The sequence below is a fragment of the Ictalurus punctatus genome, chromosome 8 (genome assembly GCF_001660625.3).
Source record: "Ictalurus punctatus breed USDA103 chromosome 8, Coco_2.0, whole genome shotgun sequence".
NCBI lineage: Eukaryota > Metazoa > Chordata > Actinopteri > Siluriformes > Ictaluridae > Ictalurus > Ictalurus punctatus.
In genome coordinates, this window is record NC_030423.2 from 4,369,963 (window position 1) to 4,391,246 (window position 21,284).

The 21,284-nt window shown below is 41.4% G+C and overlaps 1 protein-coding gene across 1 annotated transcript; it reads left to right on the plus strand.

The window, feature by feature from the left end:
• The first annotated feature begins 1,556 nt into the window (after positions 1-1,556).
• fhdc2 (FH2 domain containing 2) lies at positions 1,557-17,022 on the plus strand. Its single transcript, XM_017473743.3, has 12 exons — positions 1,557-1,704; positions 3,535-4,041; positions 4,338-4,399; positions 7,555-7,657; positions 8,127-8,212; positions 8,454-8,554; positions 8,921-8,991; positions 9,162-9,269; positions 11,927-11,997; positions 12,140-12,257; positions 12,404-12,568; positions 14,364-17,022. The coding sequence occupies exons 2-12, from the start codon at positions 3,604-3,606 to the stop codon at positions 15,825-15,827; spliced, it is 2,787 nt and encodes a 928-aa protein (XP_017329232.1). The 5' UTR covers positions 1,557-1,704; positions 3,535-3,603; the 3' UTR covers positions 15,828-17,022.
• The last annotated feature ends 4,262 nt before the right edge of the window (positions 17,023-21,284 follow it).

The following is a 21,284-nucleotide window of genomic DNA, read 5'->3' on the forward strand; positions in this document are numbered from 1 at the left end:
GGGGCATAACCTTCATCACTTGATACGTTTTTCAGCAATGTGTGTGAGTAGGTCGACATGAAAGCAAAGCTAGCACGGTATAATGGCACCTACGGCGCCTCCTGTGAATGGACTGTGTCGTGACTCAACACTCACACTGTAGTCTATCTACTATAGATAGCCTCACTCGTCCACACGTATCTTGACTACAGGGATCTTGTCTTTCCTGGTTTTCTTCTTTCACTTGGAAACACCAGAGTTTAAATGGTCCTCACCCTGTTTCTCATGCCCATGTGCGTTTGATACTTACCTGACTCTCAGCACTGCGCAGATCAAGGCTTTCTCCTCGGGCCAGGTTTATAACTGATAAAGATTTAAAGAAGAACAAACTCCTAGAGTTCTGAATGACGGCTAATGATCTCATCATCGGTTTCTCAAGTGGACAAAGTCTGGATTATGTCATACATTGGCTGTTCAAAGACTTAACACAGACACTGGCTGATAATACAGGTGATTACCTAACATATTTAGAAGATAAGATCTAAACAAGAATTAATTTGCTAAATATCTGCAGTGTCAGCATTGCAAAGTGACACATTTTAAGGTTTGATCATTTTGAGTCCTGAAAGCTGATTTCAATGCTAAAGAATATCTTTTTTTTCTTCTTCTTCCTTCATTCAGTCTGCCACTTTAGTTGGAGTCAATCCATGATTAGCTGTTCCTGTTTCCTGTTAACGTTATCTAAAATTTTGGCAGTTGGGCTTCCTGGGACTTTCTGAAAACTCAGAACCATGTAGATGATTATACATATATCTGTCATCTGTAGGCCTGAACCAGGGTTACCTGGATAGATTGTCTATTTTATTTTACTCGGTTCTAATAAAAACTCATTATGCGTCACACAAAGATGAAATGACAAACACGAAATTACGCATAACACGAAATTACGCCACTGTGGAATTTTGACGAATTCAGTACTAGGTGCACTTGGGTTGTGCATTTTTATATTTATTCAGTCATTCATTCATCTTCGGTTTATCCTGGTCACGATCGCAGATAATCCGAAGCCTTTCCTGGGAACTGGGGCATGAATTAGGGACACGATGAGATGCCAGTCCATGGCAAGGCACACCACACACACACACACACACACACACACACATTCATACACTTATTCATGTGTATGGCGCAGTTTAATATAACGGATCCACCTGCTGACGCGGGAGGAAACCGGAGAACCCTGAGGAAACACACATGGACACAGCGAGAACATGCACAGAAACTCAGGTGGGTGGCGGCGGGGGGGGGGGGGGGGGGGGGGGGGGGGTGGGGGGGGGTGGTTAGAGAGAAGTTAGTACAGTAAGGTTTTTTTAAAAAATCGTTTGTTATTTTGTTTTAAATTAAACCTCATTTTTATTATATTTAAAAAAAAGTATTATGATTATCATGATGTTTTGAAAGCATCATGCATGACACTACATTTGCAAATAATAATCAATCCCACTGTAGTTACACCCCCCCCCCCAACCCCGCACGCGTCTACAATGCGCATGCGCGCAGAGAGGTTTCTTTCCAGTAGGTTTATTCAGCAGATGATGCCGTTGCGCGCTTCATGCAGTCGGAGTCCCGTCTCTGCGTCTCTCTGGAGTGCATGCACCGGAAGTTTCAGCTGCGTATTTGTGCAAAGTTTGAACAAACAAACAAACATGTTTTTAAAAGCAAAACGTGAGTATTTTACATTTGGGAGTTTTTACTAGTTTGACGTGTGCTGCTGGTTTGTTTGTGTGTGTGTGTGTGTGTGTGTGTGTGTGTGTGCGTGCGCGCGCGCGCGCGTGTGTGTGTTCGTAAGAGTTAGTTTTTAGAAACACTCAAAGTTCTCTCTTTTCTAATGACATGATAACGTTTCTTTTCTCGTGAAATGACTGTAGTGACGTCATTTTCTTCGGGAGTTTTGTAAAAGCCCAGGAGAGCTTCTTACTCATCTCAGCACAGTAACTTGTAAGAAGTGTAGAAGTCATAAGATTATTTATTTAAATTTTTTTGCACAGATGTAATGATTCTATAGCATTTCATACTCATTATTTTTTCCTCTCCTCTCCAAACTTAAAGTGAAACAAAATTCATGTGTGACATTTAGCCTGAGAGTTTCTGGAAGTCATGAGCAATGATTAGTCAATGGGAGTTTCCATCCAGGGATGAGTCTGAAATTAAAACCCACTGACCAGCTCACTATATATTACTGTATAGCACATGAGGCTTTGTTTGAGTGCAGTATATTTGAGTGTATTGGTAAAACATTGTCTTTTTAATTGAATATTGCCTTAATGAATTCCTTCTGGGAACAGCGCCCTCATGTGTTGTGTTTGGGGAATAGGTTATCTAGCCTTGTCCTGAGTGGCTTGAGTTATAGTAGCCAATAGGATTTGTTTTCACGTTCTCTCAGGTAGCTGACATGATGCTGAACCTATGTTTGGTCAACCGTGACTTTCCTCCTTAAAAAAAAAAAAAAAAAAGGGTTGTATGAATTCTGTGCTCTACTCGTCTTCTTCTTCTTTTGATCTCCGGCTACCCCCCCCCCCCCCATTAATACCACTGTATGCAGTTTTGGACGTAACTCAATTAGAACCCGTGCCATACTTATCCAGAGGATGTCGGATTAGATTTAACGTTCTACCGCCTTTTCATATTCATACCCGATTCAACTCGTCAGTTAATTCATTACTCTGGCTTTCACAGAAATATGTCATTAGGACTGTGTACCCATCCAGGACCAGATTTTGACACGCTGGTCTTAATTAGAGTCGAAGAGTTGCTAGGTGTTTGAACATTCGAGTGGTAAACAAGCTGAATGGCACACTGACCTTTTCCCAGTGAGCATGATGTCATCTCTCCTAGTTTTTTTTTCTTCTTCTTCTGATCCACAGTGTTCTCCTGTTACATTTGAAATGTTTTCTAGCTGTTTCATTCTACCTTCTGATTAGTCAACATTTTAACCTATAAGGAACCTCAACACTAAGGTTGCGTGATACACTCTTTGTTAATACATGTACACTATATTCTAATATGGAGTTTGCATGTTCTTCCAATGCTTTGGCGGTTTCCTTCTGGTACTCCGGTTTTCCCCACTAGTCCAGTGTTCCCCGCCTTGTGCCCCCGAGTCCCCTGGGATAGACTCCATGCTCCCCGGGACCCTGTGTAGGATAAGCAGTACAGAAAATGGATGGATGGATGGATATTTCAGTATTAATTTAATTTAGTTTTAATATAGTGCAAAACATCAAAATTGTAGTATGTTATTTTCGTCCATTATGGGAATGCCCTACTCATCATTGTATTCCTTACCATACTTTAGCGTTTGAAGTCCTCAGCACATGGCCTCTGGCTTGCATACAATCATCCCCTAGCTTCTTAGGTCTCATAAACTGGAAAGTCAGATTTTTACTAAGAATATGATAATATTGCGATCTGACCATTTATTAATACTTGTGTAACTGCTGTGTCACTGCTTGCCACCATTTTCAGTCTCATGCTCTTTTATTTTTTTCTCTCCACCAGATAAGCACCAAATAGAAGGATAGGAGAAGTTACTGTGAAGACACTGTTTGCTGTATAAGAATAACCTCTATGTGCCTTCACCTCCAAGTGGATCCCAAGGAGTGTCTGGCTTTTCATGGAACATTGCTTGGATGTGTCAACAGTCAGGAGGTAACAGCCATGGATGTTGCTTCCATCCCTCCACCTCTGATTCCCCCTCCACCTCCTCCTCCTCCTCCTCCACCTCCACCTCCACCACCTCCTGCTCAGGTCAGCCGGCGTGGCTCTGTGCAAAAGCAGCGGCTTCGCAACCTCAACTGGGAGCGCATTCCTAAGGAGCGGGTGGAAGGTCGTCAGAGTGTGTGGAGTGGCGCACTGACCGACAGCGAAGACGATGACTTCCCCATCGACCTACGCTCCCTGGATGAGCTGTTTGGTCAGAAGGAGGCACGTAAAACGGAGAAAAGCGACAGTTTGGGAAACAACCTGCACCGCTGCAGGTCCCCACAGAAAACATGCAGCGAGAAGGTGAGGCGTTTTCTCAAATTCATGTCTATCATCCAGTATCCAGTATCATCCATCTGGTTTCATCATCGCACTTTTTGGATGTTGTGGATTAGAATGTAAGACGGTGAAATCTGAGGAAAAACTTGTGCTTTATCATCAGCCTGCTGTCTCAATAGGCAGTTTATCTAAATGTTGTCTTTGAAATGTAGATCATCAATAACCACACTCGATCCTCTAAATGCTGCACGTGCTATATATAATATACACATACACATATACAACGACCCTTCTTACTGTCTTTGTTGTCTATTTTTCAGGTTTCTCTGCTCGACCCAAAGCGCAGCATGAACGTTGGGATCTTCCTCCGCCAGTTCAAAACGTAAGGACGCGGTTCACTTTTCACACTTCCTGTGCTTGTGAATACAAACGTGCAGTGTGGGGCTTTTTGTCTGGTGATGGAGGAACTGGAGGTGTCCTATATTGCACTGTGAAAGGAAGCACTTAACAGTTGTGACGGGCAGCAGGGCGGGGTGTTTGTTTTGAGTGGCGGATTGCCCTCTTGAGGAGGGACAGGGGTGTGAAAAGGAAAGGGGGAAGGGGTGAAGGAGAGCTGGGAGGTATTTTTGTTTTCATCTTTTCCTCACGTCAGAAGTGAACAGCTGGGTTTGACGCTTGCCGAGAAGGTCGAAGGTTATATCTGCTTTAAACCACAAACTCCTATAAACTATGAGGGGAGTAACAGGAAGCTTGTTAACCTATTCACCTATTCAGATTGTTTCAGTATTATGGTCGATTGCACACGTTCCAGACATTTCCTTCCACAGCAACGAATCAAACTGGAACTGTGTAAGAAGTCGTTTATACCGTATACTACAAGTGTCTGGTTCATGCTTCTTTATCGGTAAGTCCGAGTAAGAGAGGTGGCTCTTTCCAAATCGGTGTGCTATGAAACTCGAAGGACAGGTGTCGAGGCTGAACAGTACAACATTTCAAATGGCAACATGCACGCAGTATTTAGAAACTGGTTTTTGACAAGAAATCCGAGGTGTCGTTTTTCATTTATTCCAGCAATCTAGACGGTAAAACAGTAAATTCTTGGAATACAAACTTTCCTCCGTGCATTCTTACATCTGTGCTGGACAAGAAAACTCCTTGTTATGAAAAGACAGGTAACACACCATGTAATTGTTAGTCTTTATCTAGCTACTGAGCACAACAGTAGATTATAGTGCTTAAGTTACACTGCAATCAAGGAAATTGTTTAACACACAGTTGTTAATACTGAAAACTGAATGGTGAGTAAGAAAATAAGCGGCAGTGATTTACTCAAAGTCAAGCTGGGACATTTTTAACCTTTTTTTTTTTTTCCAATTTTCAATTAAAAAATCACTGACATCAAGACAATAAGACCACTTGAAGGGCTCAGAACCGCCGGGCTTTTTTTGTTTGCTTAATGTTGGTTTGTATGCCTTCATGCTCACGTTTGTACACCCGAATGAGTATATAGTCCCAAGTCACAATAGTAGAGCGGCTCTTCTAACACGGATATATGCCAGAACTTGCTCTGAGGAGCATTTTGAAGTTGTGCACGTGCAAGCTAAAACAATATTTCCACTCTCCGCCTATTCATTCTGCTCTGACCACACAAGCTTTTGGGTAGCGAGTCACATTTTGAAGATTAGAAGCATTATGAGTTCTGTTCCCCTCTCATGGCCAGCGAGTGGGCCTTGTGTTGTTCGTACTCTTGTACCTTTTCATCATGTCATGTTACCGGCCCCTGGGGCTCACCTAGTGTTCTCTTACATAAACAATTACAGGCTGGAAGGCACAAAAAAAGGTGAGCTAATAGTTTTTTTGCAAGGCTCTTGGGAGCAAAATGAAAGAGCCACCTGCGTGTACTGTCTCACGCAAGGGGGCAAATTGTCTTAACTGAGTAAACTGGTCAGCGTGCAGTGGTGATGCCATTAGTGTGTAAAATGGTATGGTTTTAAATGGTATTCATTTTTGATGGGTAAGGTGAAAAGATTTACATTCGGACAATAGATTTTACCATCTAAAGTGAAATCCAACGGTAATGTGTATATTGAGTGTGTAGGTATTTAAGGCAAGTTTTGTTAGCAAAACAAAAAATTTTGTGTGATAAAGTGATGCCACCCAGTTGCCCTGACGTCTCTAGTTCATGGTTTCAGCAACTTTCTTGGTGCTGAAGCCAAACCAGTTTTGCTGGAATTAATCATTAACTGGTTCTGGATTAGGTGTGGATACCCATAGACACCAACTTGTGATTGTGAAATTAATCGTGGGCGTGCTCATAACGGCGTACAAATTCACGACGTCATACTTCTTCCACTTTGACAGAGCAAATGTGTTTCGTCCTCAGTGTCGGAGTCTGTAGTATGAGAATAACCGCAATCTCTGGCAAAAACTCTGCCCCTGTTCTGTAATTTTCAGATGTTTTCAAAAGTTGCTTCGCCTCACGATTGAAGCTGTAGTTATAGCTGCATCCCAGTGCGCTAAAGGTCAGAATTTTGTACATACTGATGCTACCATATCCACTTACTCGTTTACCAGGCTATGTAGTATGCTTTTATGCTGTTTGGGACATAGTATATACATTATATGGCAAAACGTTTGTGGACACCTTACAATCATATCGATGTATAGGCCTTCCCTTGCCCCAAAGTTAGAAGTACACAATTGTATAGGATGTCTTTTGTATTCTGCAGCATTAAACGGGTCTAGTTCAAACATGTTCCAGCATGACAATGTCCCTGTGTACAATGCAAGGTCCATGAAGACATGGTGTGCCAAGGCTAGAACGGACGAACTTGAGTGGCCTGCACAGAACCCTGACCTTACCCCGAGTGAACACGTTTGGGACGAACTGGAACGCACCCCAGGCCTCCTCGCCCAAAATCAGTGCCTGATCTCACTTAATGCTCTTGTGGCTAAATGGGAAAATCTCCCACGAACTATTTGCCGTATAGTGTATATTCACCTTTAACTGAAAAGGTATAGCTTCTAGCCACTTCATTTAAATGTTTTTTTTTTTTTTTTTTTTTAAATGAGCTTAAATATGGTATTGTTTAAATCTGAAAAATTGGGGTTGCTTAAGCCCAAGTAACTAACACATGTGCTGATGGACTTTGTCCTTTTTTAGTACTACAACTAAGGACATTGGGTTACATTGATGGAGTACTGTATGTTTGTATAGTCCCTTTATCTATTTTTCTGCCGCCGTTGTGACGACCAACAGGTTTATTTTCTATCTGCCACTATGATAAGTTTGATAAGCCTGCCCAAGTTCAAAAGATACAAAAACAGGTGACATGGGAATTGAGTTCACGTCTTTCGTGTTTTCCTCCTTGCCATACTCCCGGGCTTTTCTTGTTTTAAAAAAAGCTGAGGTAGCGTCGTATGCTCGAGGTAGCATGCTTGTCTCCTGCTCTAATACTCGAGCTACAAAAAGATATGTGTTGGTGAAGCTGTGAAACGTGATGCCATTTTCGCCTGAGCTGTTTTCTTTCTCTGCAGCACACCAACGGAGATTGTGGAGGACGTGAGGCAGGGGGCCGGGGAGCGTTACGGTGCAGAGAAACTGGCCGAGTTCTGCAAACTCCTGCCTGATGCCGAGGAGGTACTGCAGTGCTTTTTGCACCAGAACAGTATGGCCATATATCCTCAGCTCTGTCTGGATTATATTAGATTGAATGAAGGTTTGATGAGCTATCACTGGAATCTTACATATAACTGTCCCACTCTCTTCCCCATTATCTGGTCCCATTAGTCTAGTCCCACTAGGCTAGCCTGATTATGGCTGATGAAAGTAGTGTTGGTATATTTGTACATTTAGGGGTAGAATGGTTGGCAGATTCATAGCAAAGTAACAATGCTCCCTAATATCAAGGGTATTTTCGGGGGTATATGACAGGAACTACTACTATTAAACTTTTTCCCCCCTTTCTAAGAGGCAGTGGTACCTATTTCTTCGGTGAAGTCATTGAGCTTTATTTTAATCATCAAAATGTGTTACTTGACCTTGTGGGTGCAGTATTGCTAGCTGTTTATTGTTTTCACTATCTGTATACATTCTTTATCTTTTCCAGGAAGCGCGGTTGAAAAGGTTTAGCAGTGACCGTAGTTTGCTAAGAGAGCCAGACCTCTTCATACTCTTACTGATAGAAGTGCGAAAGTAAGTACTTAAGCCCATCCAAGCCATTACGCTACCTCCGCTTTCCCAATCTGGAAAGTGTTAACGCTTGAATTCTTACCAATTTCCGTGGTAACTGTATACCCCTCCCAGCAAATACAGTGCACCCTATCAGCTCCTAGTGTCTTATCACCCACCCCCACCTAAATAAAGACAAAGCAAAGGCAGTGTGCGATTTGCTGCTGATTGATCAATCCTTCTTTCCTCCCATTCTCTGCGTTAGTGTTCGCCTGCGTCTGGATGCCATGATCCTGCAGCAGGAGTTCGACCCCGCTGTGACCTCTCTGTGTGTGGCGGCCAGATGTCTGGGGGAGGCAGCTCGAGGTAAGGCATCAGCAGGGGGCCTTGGCTCTTCCTTTTCAGCACACTTGGTCCACATTCATTTCGAGTCACTTTACTCGGTCTTGTAAATCTCCTTCATGTGTTGAAAACATTCTCCTCTGCAGATCTTTGGTGTTTAAGATGGAATGATTGAATAGACTACGTAAAACCTTAGCACCAACCAAGCACACAAAAAAGACAAAAGAATGATCAGTAATTCTATTACCCAACACATCCCGAACATACCAGCTATCTAAGACATGCTCACACTTCAATATTGTTTAAATAGAAACATGAGAGAGGATTTTTTTTTTTTTGAACGTGATCCCTGTATGGTGCTAAATCGACTCTCTGCTGATCTCCTTGCAGAGCTGCTGAGTTGCCACAAGCTTCACTCCATCTTGCGTCTGGTGCTGAAGGCAGGGAACTACATGAATGCTGTAAGTGTGCACTTCAAAAGGTGCATAAAAGTCTCCGGTGTGCGTCTTTGTGTATTATATATTTGGTGGGGGAATCCATGCCGTGAGCCCACTGCCTCTGGTATGCTCTGTTTGTTGAAGATGTCATGCACCATGGAACACAATCACACTGACCTCACTTGTGCCCGTAGGGAGGTTACGCAGGGAACGCGGCCGGTTTTAGGATCGCCTCGCTGCTCAAATTGGCCGACACCAAAGCCAACAAACCAGGCGTGGACCTCCTACATTTTGTCGCCATGGTGTGTATCAAGTCAATATCTATTGTCGTCTTATCTATAGAAATGTATACAGTGGGATAAACGGTAACTAACCCTTCACCAAGAACCATTTTTGCAAAAGAGCCTGTTGCTGGTGAGAGAAATCACTTCTGACATTAGAACCGGTGACGTCGGGGGCTTGGAGGTGACTTTTTGAGTTGTCAAAGTTATTTTCCTGCGTGACATTAAAGTAAGACAGGAAAAATAATATCACAACCAATAATCTGAGGAAGAATCAGCTATTTCACTGGCAGTTGTAATTGGGTAATACTAACTCTACGAAGTTGCTACCACTACCAAACTTACTTTTAAAAGAATTAAAACGGGTATCTTTTATCGTGCGTGTAATTGTGATCAATGGCAGTCAGTGTCTTTGTGCCATGTTCAAACGCTGAGGGGTTTGACCGCTGCTATTTTTACATCACGCATTTGTAAACTCCCACATTGGAGCACGTAACGGTTTGGATTTTTTTTGGCTTGTGAAACCGTGGCGTTGCTTGCGAATTAAATGACTGTTGCTCAGAGGTGCGCGTCAGAACTGGAATCCCACAGGACCCTTTGAAGTCTCATGCTATTGAGTTGGTGTAGGTGGTCAGATGTGATGCTTGGGAGGATGGAGAAAGGCCATATGATTAACTTGGGGGCAGATTGGATGATATCTCATGCTTGTGTGACACTACTCGATACATTTACTGCACCTGCTGTAAATTGTGCTTTACGCAATCATTTATTCATTCAGCTTCAGTGGTTTAAATTACTTACTTTTTAAAATTTTGGAATATAGAACCATTAAAAAATATCACTGCCATATACAAGCAAACCTAACTGTGAGAACAGGTAGAGATCAGAACTGGGCAGACTTCCCCTCAGGAAATGGAATTCTACTCTGACGCAGCCCCGACGCCAGCAGCCGCATCTTGTTAGTGAAAAAAAGGATTACATCACTGTAGGAATTGTCTGCACTCGGCTCTGGGACACTGTGTTGCGATTGTGACTATAGAGGATGATTGTGTTTGTCTGTGAATCACTTTGTTTCCGAACGAGGTTGAGGTTCATGTTACAGTGGTGATGTAAGAACAGAGATAATCGCATGAATAGCGTGCTTTTGTCTAGCATATGGTTGTAAGTGTTCTGGTTGGTTTCTTATCTAGGCACCACAAAAGAAAGTAAAAACACTTCCTGTCCCTATTCTTAGTTCATGCTGTGTCCTTGAAACATTTCAGATGCAGGTTGAGATGCGTCGATCTGTTCCTGAGTGTCAGAATTGGGGCCAGTGCAACCTTGAGATAGGTATCTATCTGTACCTAACACGAGAGGTATCGGATCAGATTTGTCATGGTTTCCTAGTTGTCAATGAGTGTACTGTTCACTGACATGGCACAAAGACTTAAAACACTCCACTGTTGCTCCTCTAATGTTCTGCAGAGGTTTGCAACAGAAGGTTGCAGTAATCTCCGCTCGGTTGCAAGAGTTGGATCAATATGGAGTCGTACCCCGTGTGTAATCTTAACGTCATGTATACTCCCTTTGTGCTAAGGGTGAAAAATGACCCGCCTTCACTAAACTCCTAAAATAAAGCAGCTTAATAGAATTATAAACCCAAAATTTATTTTTGATGAAGAAACAACCTGTCAGCACAAACTATCTGGGGTTTCTCTCTTCACAGTGCAGAAAGACTGCATTTAATCAGTATATAAACTTTTTATATATATTTGTGTGTGTGTGTGTGTGTGTGCATGTGCATAAAATAAATGTGTGCATATATGACTGCCTCCAAACTCTTTCATATGCTTTGAAAAGCTTATGGCTTCTACTCCTTTTTCTGGATTGTTGTCTTCTTGTGGGATACACCCACATTTTATGCACATTCTAGATGTGTACAAATACAGATACAAACAGGAGGCACACTATTATTATTTTTTTTTAATTCATTAGTTTATTTATTTATTTTTTTAAAAAGAAAGATTCACACGGCATCAGAGAAGTTCACAGGGCATCTAGTTCAGACTCACAGTGGGTAACGGGACTGTAATCCCACTGGACACAACAAAGAAGCTGTGTGAGCGAGAATGGGTTTTTATTTCCACGTAGGCGCAAGAAAGCCGTCGAATATAAAGCTCACGGAACCAATAAAGACCACATCCATTAACGTGAACACGTGGCGTTCCTTAGGGTCGCACTGGTTTAAATTAGACTACTAGTTTATTCATATGTTGGGAAATAGTCAATGAAATTCATTGGAAAATATGGCTGACGGGTACAAATAAGAAAAATAATAACGCTGTGATGATAATTTTAAATAGTCCTGAGCACATTTCTGAATTTCCAGACCACGCATACAGTGCTGGCTTTTCTACCTATATATATTTTTTAATTATTTTTAAAAAATTAAAACCCCTTTCCTCTTTCGGTCATGCCCGCTTTGGGTTTAAATCTGAATATAAACCGATATGAATATTTGGAGCATTAGGATACAGATGCAGATCGTATCCTTGCATTACAACCCTGATACTGTGTATATACCATTTTGGATATTTTTGTAGACCCCCATTCAGATTTTCTCTCTCAACATTGATAAAGAAATTAACCCCCGGGGCTTGTGTGTAATAAATAATTGGGATTTTTGTTTACTGCTTCAGGAGGCTGTGAAGAAAGACGAGGATCTGCTGACGTTTCCCAGCCAGCTGAGTCATGTCGGTACAGCATCAAGGTAAGTTATTTAAGCAGTCTGTAAACCACATACGAACTCTTGCAGGTGTATTATTCACATTTATGCAAGTGCCAAGGTCATGCGATGACATTTAGTAGAAAAATATTGCATTAAAATGAACATGTGACTCTTTCCGTGTTAGGCTGTCGGAGGAGTCCGTGCTGGAGGATCTGTCCCGCTTACACAGTAGAATAGAGACGCTGCAAATCAGTGTGCAGACCGATTCGGAGATTGAACAGCAGATGAGACCGTTCCTCAAGGTAAAATTTGGAGCAGTTATTCACACCTATTACGGCAATTTCAGTATGATATTAACGCTATGGTTTGTGGATGTTTGTGAAATGTGTAGTCGTATCCAGGTAGCGTTTTACAGTCCTTTTTTTTTTTTTTTTTTTTTTTAAACCAGACTGCAAAAGTGAGGCTGATGGAAGCTGAGGAAGAGGTGGAAAGCTTGCGGAAGACTAGCCAGGCCTTGGTTGAATTCTTCTGTGAAGATGAAAGCTCCTTCAAGCTGGAGGAGGCCTGTCGCATCTTTCACTGCTTCTGCCATCGCTTCCAAAAAGCTGTGCGGGTAAGTACACCACCTGAGAAAGAGGTTCCTAACACAAAATCTTAAAGAAATCCTTTTTTTTTTTCAACGTAATCTCTATCCACTGAATTTGTGGGATTAGCGCAAACGATGTATTCTTTATCAATATTTATCAATATTGAAAGAAGAAATACATTAGCTGGTTCTGGTACAAAGAAGAGCCTCACTCGATGCAGACACTGTAACCATAACTCTCTCATACACTCTTAGCGAGTATTAGCTAGCCTAGCTTGCGGTTAGATTTATTAACAATAATAGAGATTAAATAAAGATCGGATTACCCTTGTTTGGCTTCACTGCGGTTTCAGAGGCAGAAAGTCAAGAGAAGACGAACGCACGTGCGACCGGTCTGTTTGCAGCCACAATTAATTTGACTGTAAATGTTTCAAATATGTAAATGTTTCACACACATGCATTCCGTAATAATGCCTGGTTTATGCTTCATTAGAGCTGCTTCTGAGAAGCGTCTGTAACGAACTTTGGAAAGCCCTGCGTGTTTATAGTCTTTCAGAATAGGAGGAGAATATTAGCTGTCCATCAATCAATGCTATATGATATGATGTATGTGAAAGGTCATTATTGTTTCCATGTAAATAAAATGCCAGCAAGTGCTTAAAGGCGAGACTAATCATGCGAACAGGATTATGCATAATTACATAGTCTAATGGGAAACATTTACTTGCGAGCATGAATTGAGGCTTTTGAGCTCCTTTAAAGCAATTGACCAACATGTTGAACTGTTTGAATCACAGAGCAGCCATTGTTTAGTTTGCCGTTTTTATGCATCAGTTCAAAGACGTGTTGAGGAATTGTAGTGTTTGTCTCCACTGCCCGGTTGTTTAAAATAGTTTCAGTATTTACAATCGGCTTGAAATTCTAAGTTTCGATGCTTCGGTTTCGGAGACAGACTTTTGCGTAATAAATCAGGCTTCAAGGTCTTAGGATGAGATAGATATGAAAAAAGTTTTACTAAAACGACATTTATTTTAACCTCCAACAATATGGTGAAAAAACTCTTTCGGGTTACTTTTACCTTAGCGAAGTTCTCCATGGTATACACATGCCATCAGACCAACACAGCTATCATATTATAACAAAAAGGATTTAGTACTTCACTTGTAAATCCTGTTGACTGAAGAATTCATGAATTTGTATAGAAATGTGTTTTTTTTTTTGATTGAACTGCTTCTCGGATTCTGTCATAAGGGCGTTTTGTGTGAACAGGTTTTTCGCCTGTATAGAAAAGCACGAATTCTTTTCTGTAAAAATCGCACGTGCTCTACAGTACAATGGATAATAATGATTAGTTTTAAGGTCTTGAGTCTTAACACACCTACGTGCTGGAATCAAAAAGTTGGGGGTCTGTTTGGACTTTCTAGTGGAGCAACTGCCTCGTTCAATGATTTCTTTTATTTACGTGGTCTAAAACAATATGCAGAGGTCTGAGGGTGCTGTTTACATAAACGTATGTTCTATGGCAGTGGTCATCGACCCTGTTCCTGGAGATCTATGTTCCTAAAGACCTTAGCTCCAACCGTAATCGTGCCCACCTGACCCATCTAATCATTGCCTTAAGAAGTTCTTAATCAACTAAAACAGGTGTGTTCGAGGAAACCTGCAGGAAGGTAGATCTTACGGAAGAGGGTTAGTGACAACTGTCCTATGGGATGTTTGGTAGGAGATATGTTTTAATGATGTGTATTTCGAAAATGCATTCCATGGCTATTTTTTGTTCTTTCATACATTCTCATATTTAGTCTTTCACACTGTGTCTCAGGAGAATGCTGAGCGTGAGCTGCAGGAGCAGAGGCGTGCAGAGCGGCAGCGGGAGAACCTAGAGAAACGGCGCTCGCTGGCAGTCTGTAGCGGCTCCGAGCTCGACGACCTGGAGCGCACGCTTGAGAGAAACCTGAGCTACACCTGGAGCCGCCGCAGCCTCCGCAGACAACGCTTTACCAGCTTTCACGAGAAGAGCTCGGACGCCAGTTCTTTTCAGAACAAAGCTCTCCAACAGCCCCTCAAATCGGAGGACAACAGTAGAAATTCTCCGCTTAGGAGACATTCGCTGAAGGAATGTCTTAATACCACAAGTGATTTGAATGGAATAAATATAGAGGAATGTTTGTTGCAAACAGACGTTGACGGAAATACGGCAGCTATGCCACACGCTACTGTTAGAATACAACGAGAGAGGGAGATGAACACGTCACCAGTCATGGGTCTCACCTCTAACAAGGTAATGAAAGTTGAAACACAGGGTAACAAAGGTTCTGAAAGGCAAACGCAGGTAAAGACGGACACGGTTGCAGAAACAAACTGTATTAAAGCTAACACCCAGGAATTGCTATCTGACCGAGTGGCCATTCAGGACAATGCAAAGATCTCACAGGGATCCTGTCATCTAGAAATCTCACCTCAGCAGGCGCAGGAAGATGGGCCAATCAGCCCAGAGAGAGAGCGAATGTACCCACGGGTAGGTGAGACCTTGGAATGCCACACTCTAGTGAAGGGTCTGCGCTCCTATGAAGCTCTTTCACCGACTGGACACCGGGCAGCACCAAGCCACTGCTCGAAATGGAAAAAAGAACTGGAGGCTGAAGAGAGAGATGGTGCAAGCTTCCCCCAATCTAAGGATGACCTGCGTGCTTCCAAAACACCAAACAAAAGTCCCTCCAAAAGGGGACTGGGATCACAATCCGGGCCTTGTAACAGCTCAGGCATTCCAAAAGCACGTCCCAAGCCAGAGCCAGGTTCGGCCGAGGGACCTGCAACACCTCGCGGATCACGTTTAACCCCTTTGCGTTCTGTCTCGATGCGCTCGTCACCAGTCATTCGGCCCAGAAACATCCAGGTTGAGTTGAAGCGTAGCATCAGCGCGAGGGATAAAACAAGCACCCAGTCTGACGCATTGGTGAAGCAGAACTGCCAACCTGCTGAAAAACCCAGCCCAGAGAACAAGAAGACACTTCCCAGCAGTCACCAGCAGTTGGTTAGGGGTTCACCCTTGCGCGTTTCAAAGCGGTTTGCGCCCCATTCGGAATCCCAGAGCCCATGTCAGACTCGCACCATCCATAGTCCAAGTCCAGCTACTAACACAAAGGCCATCCGGACTGCAGTCATCAATGCAGCCAAAGCCAAATCGGCCAAGAATGCAGACACAGCGTCGTCTAAGACAACACCAGGCACAAGGACTGCTGGCCCCAAAATCCCACGAGCTGCCACTCAGCCCATGTGGAGATGATGTTTGACCTCCTAATATTTTCAGTTAGTACTGACTAATGGACTTCTGGAGATATCTTTGCCATTAAGGTGACTTTAAGCTGATTGTTTATGCAGGTATTTGTACTAAAATCAAGAGGGATTGAATGAACCTGTGTTCTTGGTTGGACTGAAGTGACTCCAATGCCCCCCCCCCCCCCCCCCCCCCCCAAATCCATCAATTCAGTCCTGTCCCCTAGCTCTGTCTATCCAAAATGCCATTCAATAAAGGAGCCATTCATTCTGTTTGCTCGGTAGGGCCTGAGACCAGGGCATGGAAAAGGATCCTTAGGAGGATAGTCACTCCTCTCAGAGTCTTCCACTGAATCAGGTGTCCCTATGTGATTTGTCCTCACTTTTCAGCAGGGTGACTGTTAATGATTGAGAAACAATCCACAGAGCTGGACGCAGAACTGCCTTCAGCTTTGCTCACTACCTCTGAACACTATCATGCTCTGCGGGTTACAGAGTGCCTCTGGAGAGAAATCAAAAAGGAGTTACAGCTAGTTATAAGGGCTATTATTTTGGACCAGAACATATGTGGTGTTCTTAGCTTTGAATGTCTTAATGTCTTTGCTTTAGGTTTCAGTGTATCACGTGGCATTAAGTGTAAATGCCGAACAGGTAGAATGAGACACGGCGCTATGGTGTAAGGCCCTAAATCTGATAAGAAATAGTTTTGTCTTTTTTTTGTGTGTTTTTTTTTTTTTTTTTTTTAAATACTAGTCTACCTAAATAGATAGATTCCACATTCTGCCCAACGGTCCTTAGACCAGGTCAGAGCAACTTTAGTTCAAATTAGGTACAGAGTCATTCATTGTAAGATGAATCTTTTGTAGCCTATGTGAAGGTATATGTGGAGGTCTTAATTCAGTCCCAAAGCTACATGCGAGATAATGCCTTGTATGATTTACTCCCTCTGTTGGACAGAGGTGTGTGAAATGCTATCTATTTGGAATGGGTCGTGCCCTTATTATTATTATTATTATTATTATTATTATTATTATTATATAAATTTTTTTGTATTATTTTGACTTCCTCAACCTGATGCACTTTAAGAGGCCTGAGAGATTAATAATGAAGTTTGCATTTTCGTGTTGAAGCATTTGAAAATATCTATTGTAATATTTGTATTTGTAAATGTAAAAAATATTAAATAAAGTTGAAAATAACCGTTTTGTCTTGGTTCAAGAGAGAATACTCTCGATTCAGTACACCTGGTTATCATCTTCAGTAACCGCTTTATTCTGTTGTGGGTCATGGTGGATCCTGAGCCCGTCTTGGGAACACTGGATGTGATGCCAGTCCATCTCGTGACACCATGCACACACGTTCACACACACATTTACACACTCTAGGGGCAATTTGGATTATCTGAACCACCTACTGGCATGGTTTGGCAGGTGGAAGGAAACCCACTTGAGATGTCAATCCTGAATGCTGATATTGGGTTGATGCGGCCTTAAAAATGTTAGATCTTATCTCCTGCCCATTCTGAAACATTGACCAAAACATCACAGAACACATCATCTTAAAACATACTACAATTTTGCCTGATGTTTGACTGAGTCAGCTGGTATGTTGAGGATGTCAGGACTAGAAAGATTTGATATCCGCTGATATTCAGAGCTTATATCAGCATTCTTACTCATTACAAATTCATATTCCATAAAAACTCCCAATAAGGATTCCATGATCCAGTAGATGTTCATGAAATCATCCTTATCAGATGCTGGTATTTAGTCAAAGAGGGGACAAGCGAAGAAGACGGACATGTTTTCAAGGTCTAAATACTTCCCCTTCCACGGTTATTGCTCTTTATCAGCCTTTGTGCCCTGCCCTTCAGCTCTGCTGAGCGTCTCTTTTTACTCTCCCCCTCCGTCTCTTGACACACTCGCCCCCAAGCTTCTAATCGTTGCCATGGAGATGCTGGGGCTGTCCTGGAGAATTCCACCCTGCCTAAAGAGGGGACAAATGTCCGTCTGGGGGTCTCAGTGGGAAAGTTCCTGTGATGAGACAGAATGATGCCAGATCTCTGGGGAAAAGCAATAAAACTTGGTGTCTCTTCATATGTAAAAGCCTGATCATCAGTCAGGATGTCCTAACAGGGTTGATTGGCCTGTGGGTATGACATCAGAGACTGAAAGGATGAGGCGATGAATGATGGGCTAGGAAACATTGTATTGTTTTAAATATATAGAAAGATCAAGACTGGGTCTTGTCACTTGGAGAACAGTGATAAATGTGATACGTAAATTACACTAAGATTTTATTCTAGGTTTAGCATAATAAAGCTTCAGAATTACTAGAATGGTGTATATTGCTAAAAGGCTCACTCTGTGCCTTTAGTAATTTATCAAATCATTATAGTAATACAGTTTTCTCTGATTCTCACATCAGGTTAGTTGTTTAAACAAGTTTTTGAAAATGTGTAGCATATTTCAAAAAACATGCTACAAGGAGGAATAATGACATCCATCCATCCATTTTTCATACCACTTATACTACACAGAGTCATGGAGGAGCCTGGAGCCTATCCCAGGGATCTCGGGGCACAAGGCGGGGGACACCCTGGACAGGGTGCCAACCCATCATAGGGCACAATCGCTCACACATTCACACACCACGGATATTTGGAAATGCCAATCAGCCTACAACGCTTGTCTTTGGACTGGGGAAGGAAATACCCGACGCACGGGGAGAACATTCAAATTTCATGCACACAGGGCAGAGGCAGGATTCGAACCCTCGCTCCTTGAGATGTTCCTCTGCTCAATAAACATTATAAACATGGATTTATTTATTCATTTTTTTCACATTAAGATCACATGCTGAAAATTCCCTTATTGATTCATTTCCAGATGTTCTTTTAACAAGTTAGGAAGTATGACACCGTTAAGGAAAAATTACATTGTGGATCTTTAAACATAATAATAATAATAACATTAAACACATCTATTTTGCCAGCTGCCTAAATACAGGCCAAGCTGGCCAACCTAGGAGACTGTTACATCTTGGCCAACTGTTATTATCCAGCCTTCTTAATACTTGACTTCAATTACAGGTTTCACTCTTCTGATAGCAAGCAATTTCTGATTTCTCTCCACAATGTGGAGGAAAAGAGTTCTCCCAGCTTCACCGGAATTTTTTGTATTCTTGTACAATTTTGTTAGAAATAATGTAACCCTTAATAAGCAAGAGTGACTGTTCAAATACCATATAATCGGAGTTTTTCTGTTCAGTCACGCCAGCCAGTCAGGTTTATAACGCCATCTAGTGTACAGTTACAGAATCAATCTGAATATTATCTAATTATTCTTGGATTTTTACCCTAGACTGTGCAAAGAGGTTAGAATAAAATGTCTTATAATAAAATGAAGGGAATATATATATAAGAGGGTAGAAAGGCCAGTTAGACACAGAACAGAATGAAGTTTCATTTGAAAGAGTTACAACAACCAAATTGCACCTATTCAGTGGAATGGCCTGTATCTATCTATCTATCTATGTCCATCTGATTGTCTATCTATCTATCTTTTAATTAATTTATCTGTCTGTCTGTATATCTATCTATCTGTTTGTTTCCACTATCCTATCTGACTATCTATCTATCTATGTCCATCTGATTGTCTGTCTATCTATTTATCTATCTATCTGCCTGTTTGCCTCTATCCTATCTATCTACATGTCTTCCCGTATCTATTTATCTGTCTGTCTGTCTATCTATCTGTCTTTGTGTATCTATCTTCCTGTATCTATTTATCTGTCTATCTATCTATATATGTCCATATGATTGTCTATCCATCCATCCATCCATCCATCCATCTTCTACCGCTTACTCCTTTTCAGGGTCACGGGGAACCTGGAGCCTATCTCAGGGAGCATCAGGCACAAGGCGGGGTACACACTGGACAGGGTGCCAATCCATCACAGGGCACAATCACATACACATTCACACACCCATTCATACACTACTGACACTTTAGACACACCAATCAGCCTACCATACATGTCTTTGGACTGGGGGAGGAAACCGGAGTACCCGGAGGAAACCCCCGCAGCACGGGGAGAACATGCAAACTCCACACACACGGCCCCGGCGGGACTCGATGATTGTCTATCTATCTATTAATTAATCTGTCTGTCTGTCTGTCTATCTATCTGTGTGTCTTCCTGTATCTATTTATCTGTCTATCTTCCTGTATCTATCTATGTCCACACTGTCTATCTATCTATCTGTATGTCTTCCTATTCCTGTATCTATCTATGTCCACACTGTCTATCTATCTATCTGTATGTCTTCCTGTATCCATCTATCTTCTTGTATCTATTTATGTTTATCTATGTATGTCCATCTGATTGTCTGTATATATATATATATATATATATATATATATATATATATATATATATATATATATATATTAAGCTGTCTGTCTTCTTGTATCTATCAATGCCCATACTGTCTATCCAGCTTCCTGTATCTATTTATCTATGTCCATACTGTTTGTATATCTATCTGTTTGTTTTCCTCTATCCTATCTAACTATCTATCTACATGTCTTCCCGTATCTATTTACTTGTCTGGCTATGTCCATATGATTGTCTATCTATTAATTAATCTGTCTGTCTATCTATCTATCTGTATGTCTTAGTGTATCTATTTATCTGTTTATGTATGTACATATGATTGTGTCTACTTATTTATTAATCTGTCTGTTTTCCTGTATCTATGTCAATATTGTTTGTCTATCTATCTGTCTTCTTATATATATTTATCTATGTATGTCCATCTGATTATGTCTATTAATTAAGCTCTCTGTCTTCCTGTATCTATCTATGCCCATACTGTCTATCTATCTATCTATCTATCTATCTATCTATCTATCTATCTATCATATATTTAAAATTCAACACAGATCACAAAAGAAACGTGTATAAATGCTATGAAAACAAAAGAAGCAAGTAAATACAAATAAAATAAAATCGTGAAAAATGACATTTTTATGCACAAATACACTACAAAGATTTTAAATTGCAAGGCAAACGCGAGACTAACATTTTAGCTTCTTCTTTTTGTTTTTTTAATGGCGGTTGGCAAACCACTAAAGGTGCATTACCGCCACCTACTGGACTGGAGTGGGGGCAGTAGTTTGGCAGGAAAAATAAAAAAAAAAATATTTTTTAAAAATAGTAATAGTAAAATAAATAAATAAATAAATAAATAATAGTAATAATAATAATAATAATAATAAAATTAAATAGAAAAAAACACTAATAATAATAAAACCAAAACAAAGCCGATAGTTTATTAGCAGCTGTTAGCGGTAGTGAGGGTTCTATCCCAGCATGCAACGCACTTCTTCAGTGGTGTATAAATCCTGTGCGCGACATTCCCCATTCTTTTCTGTTCTTCATGGCGATGTTGCATGACACTCCT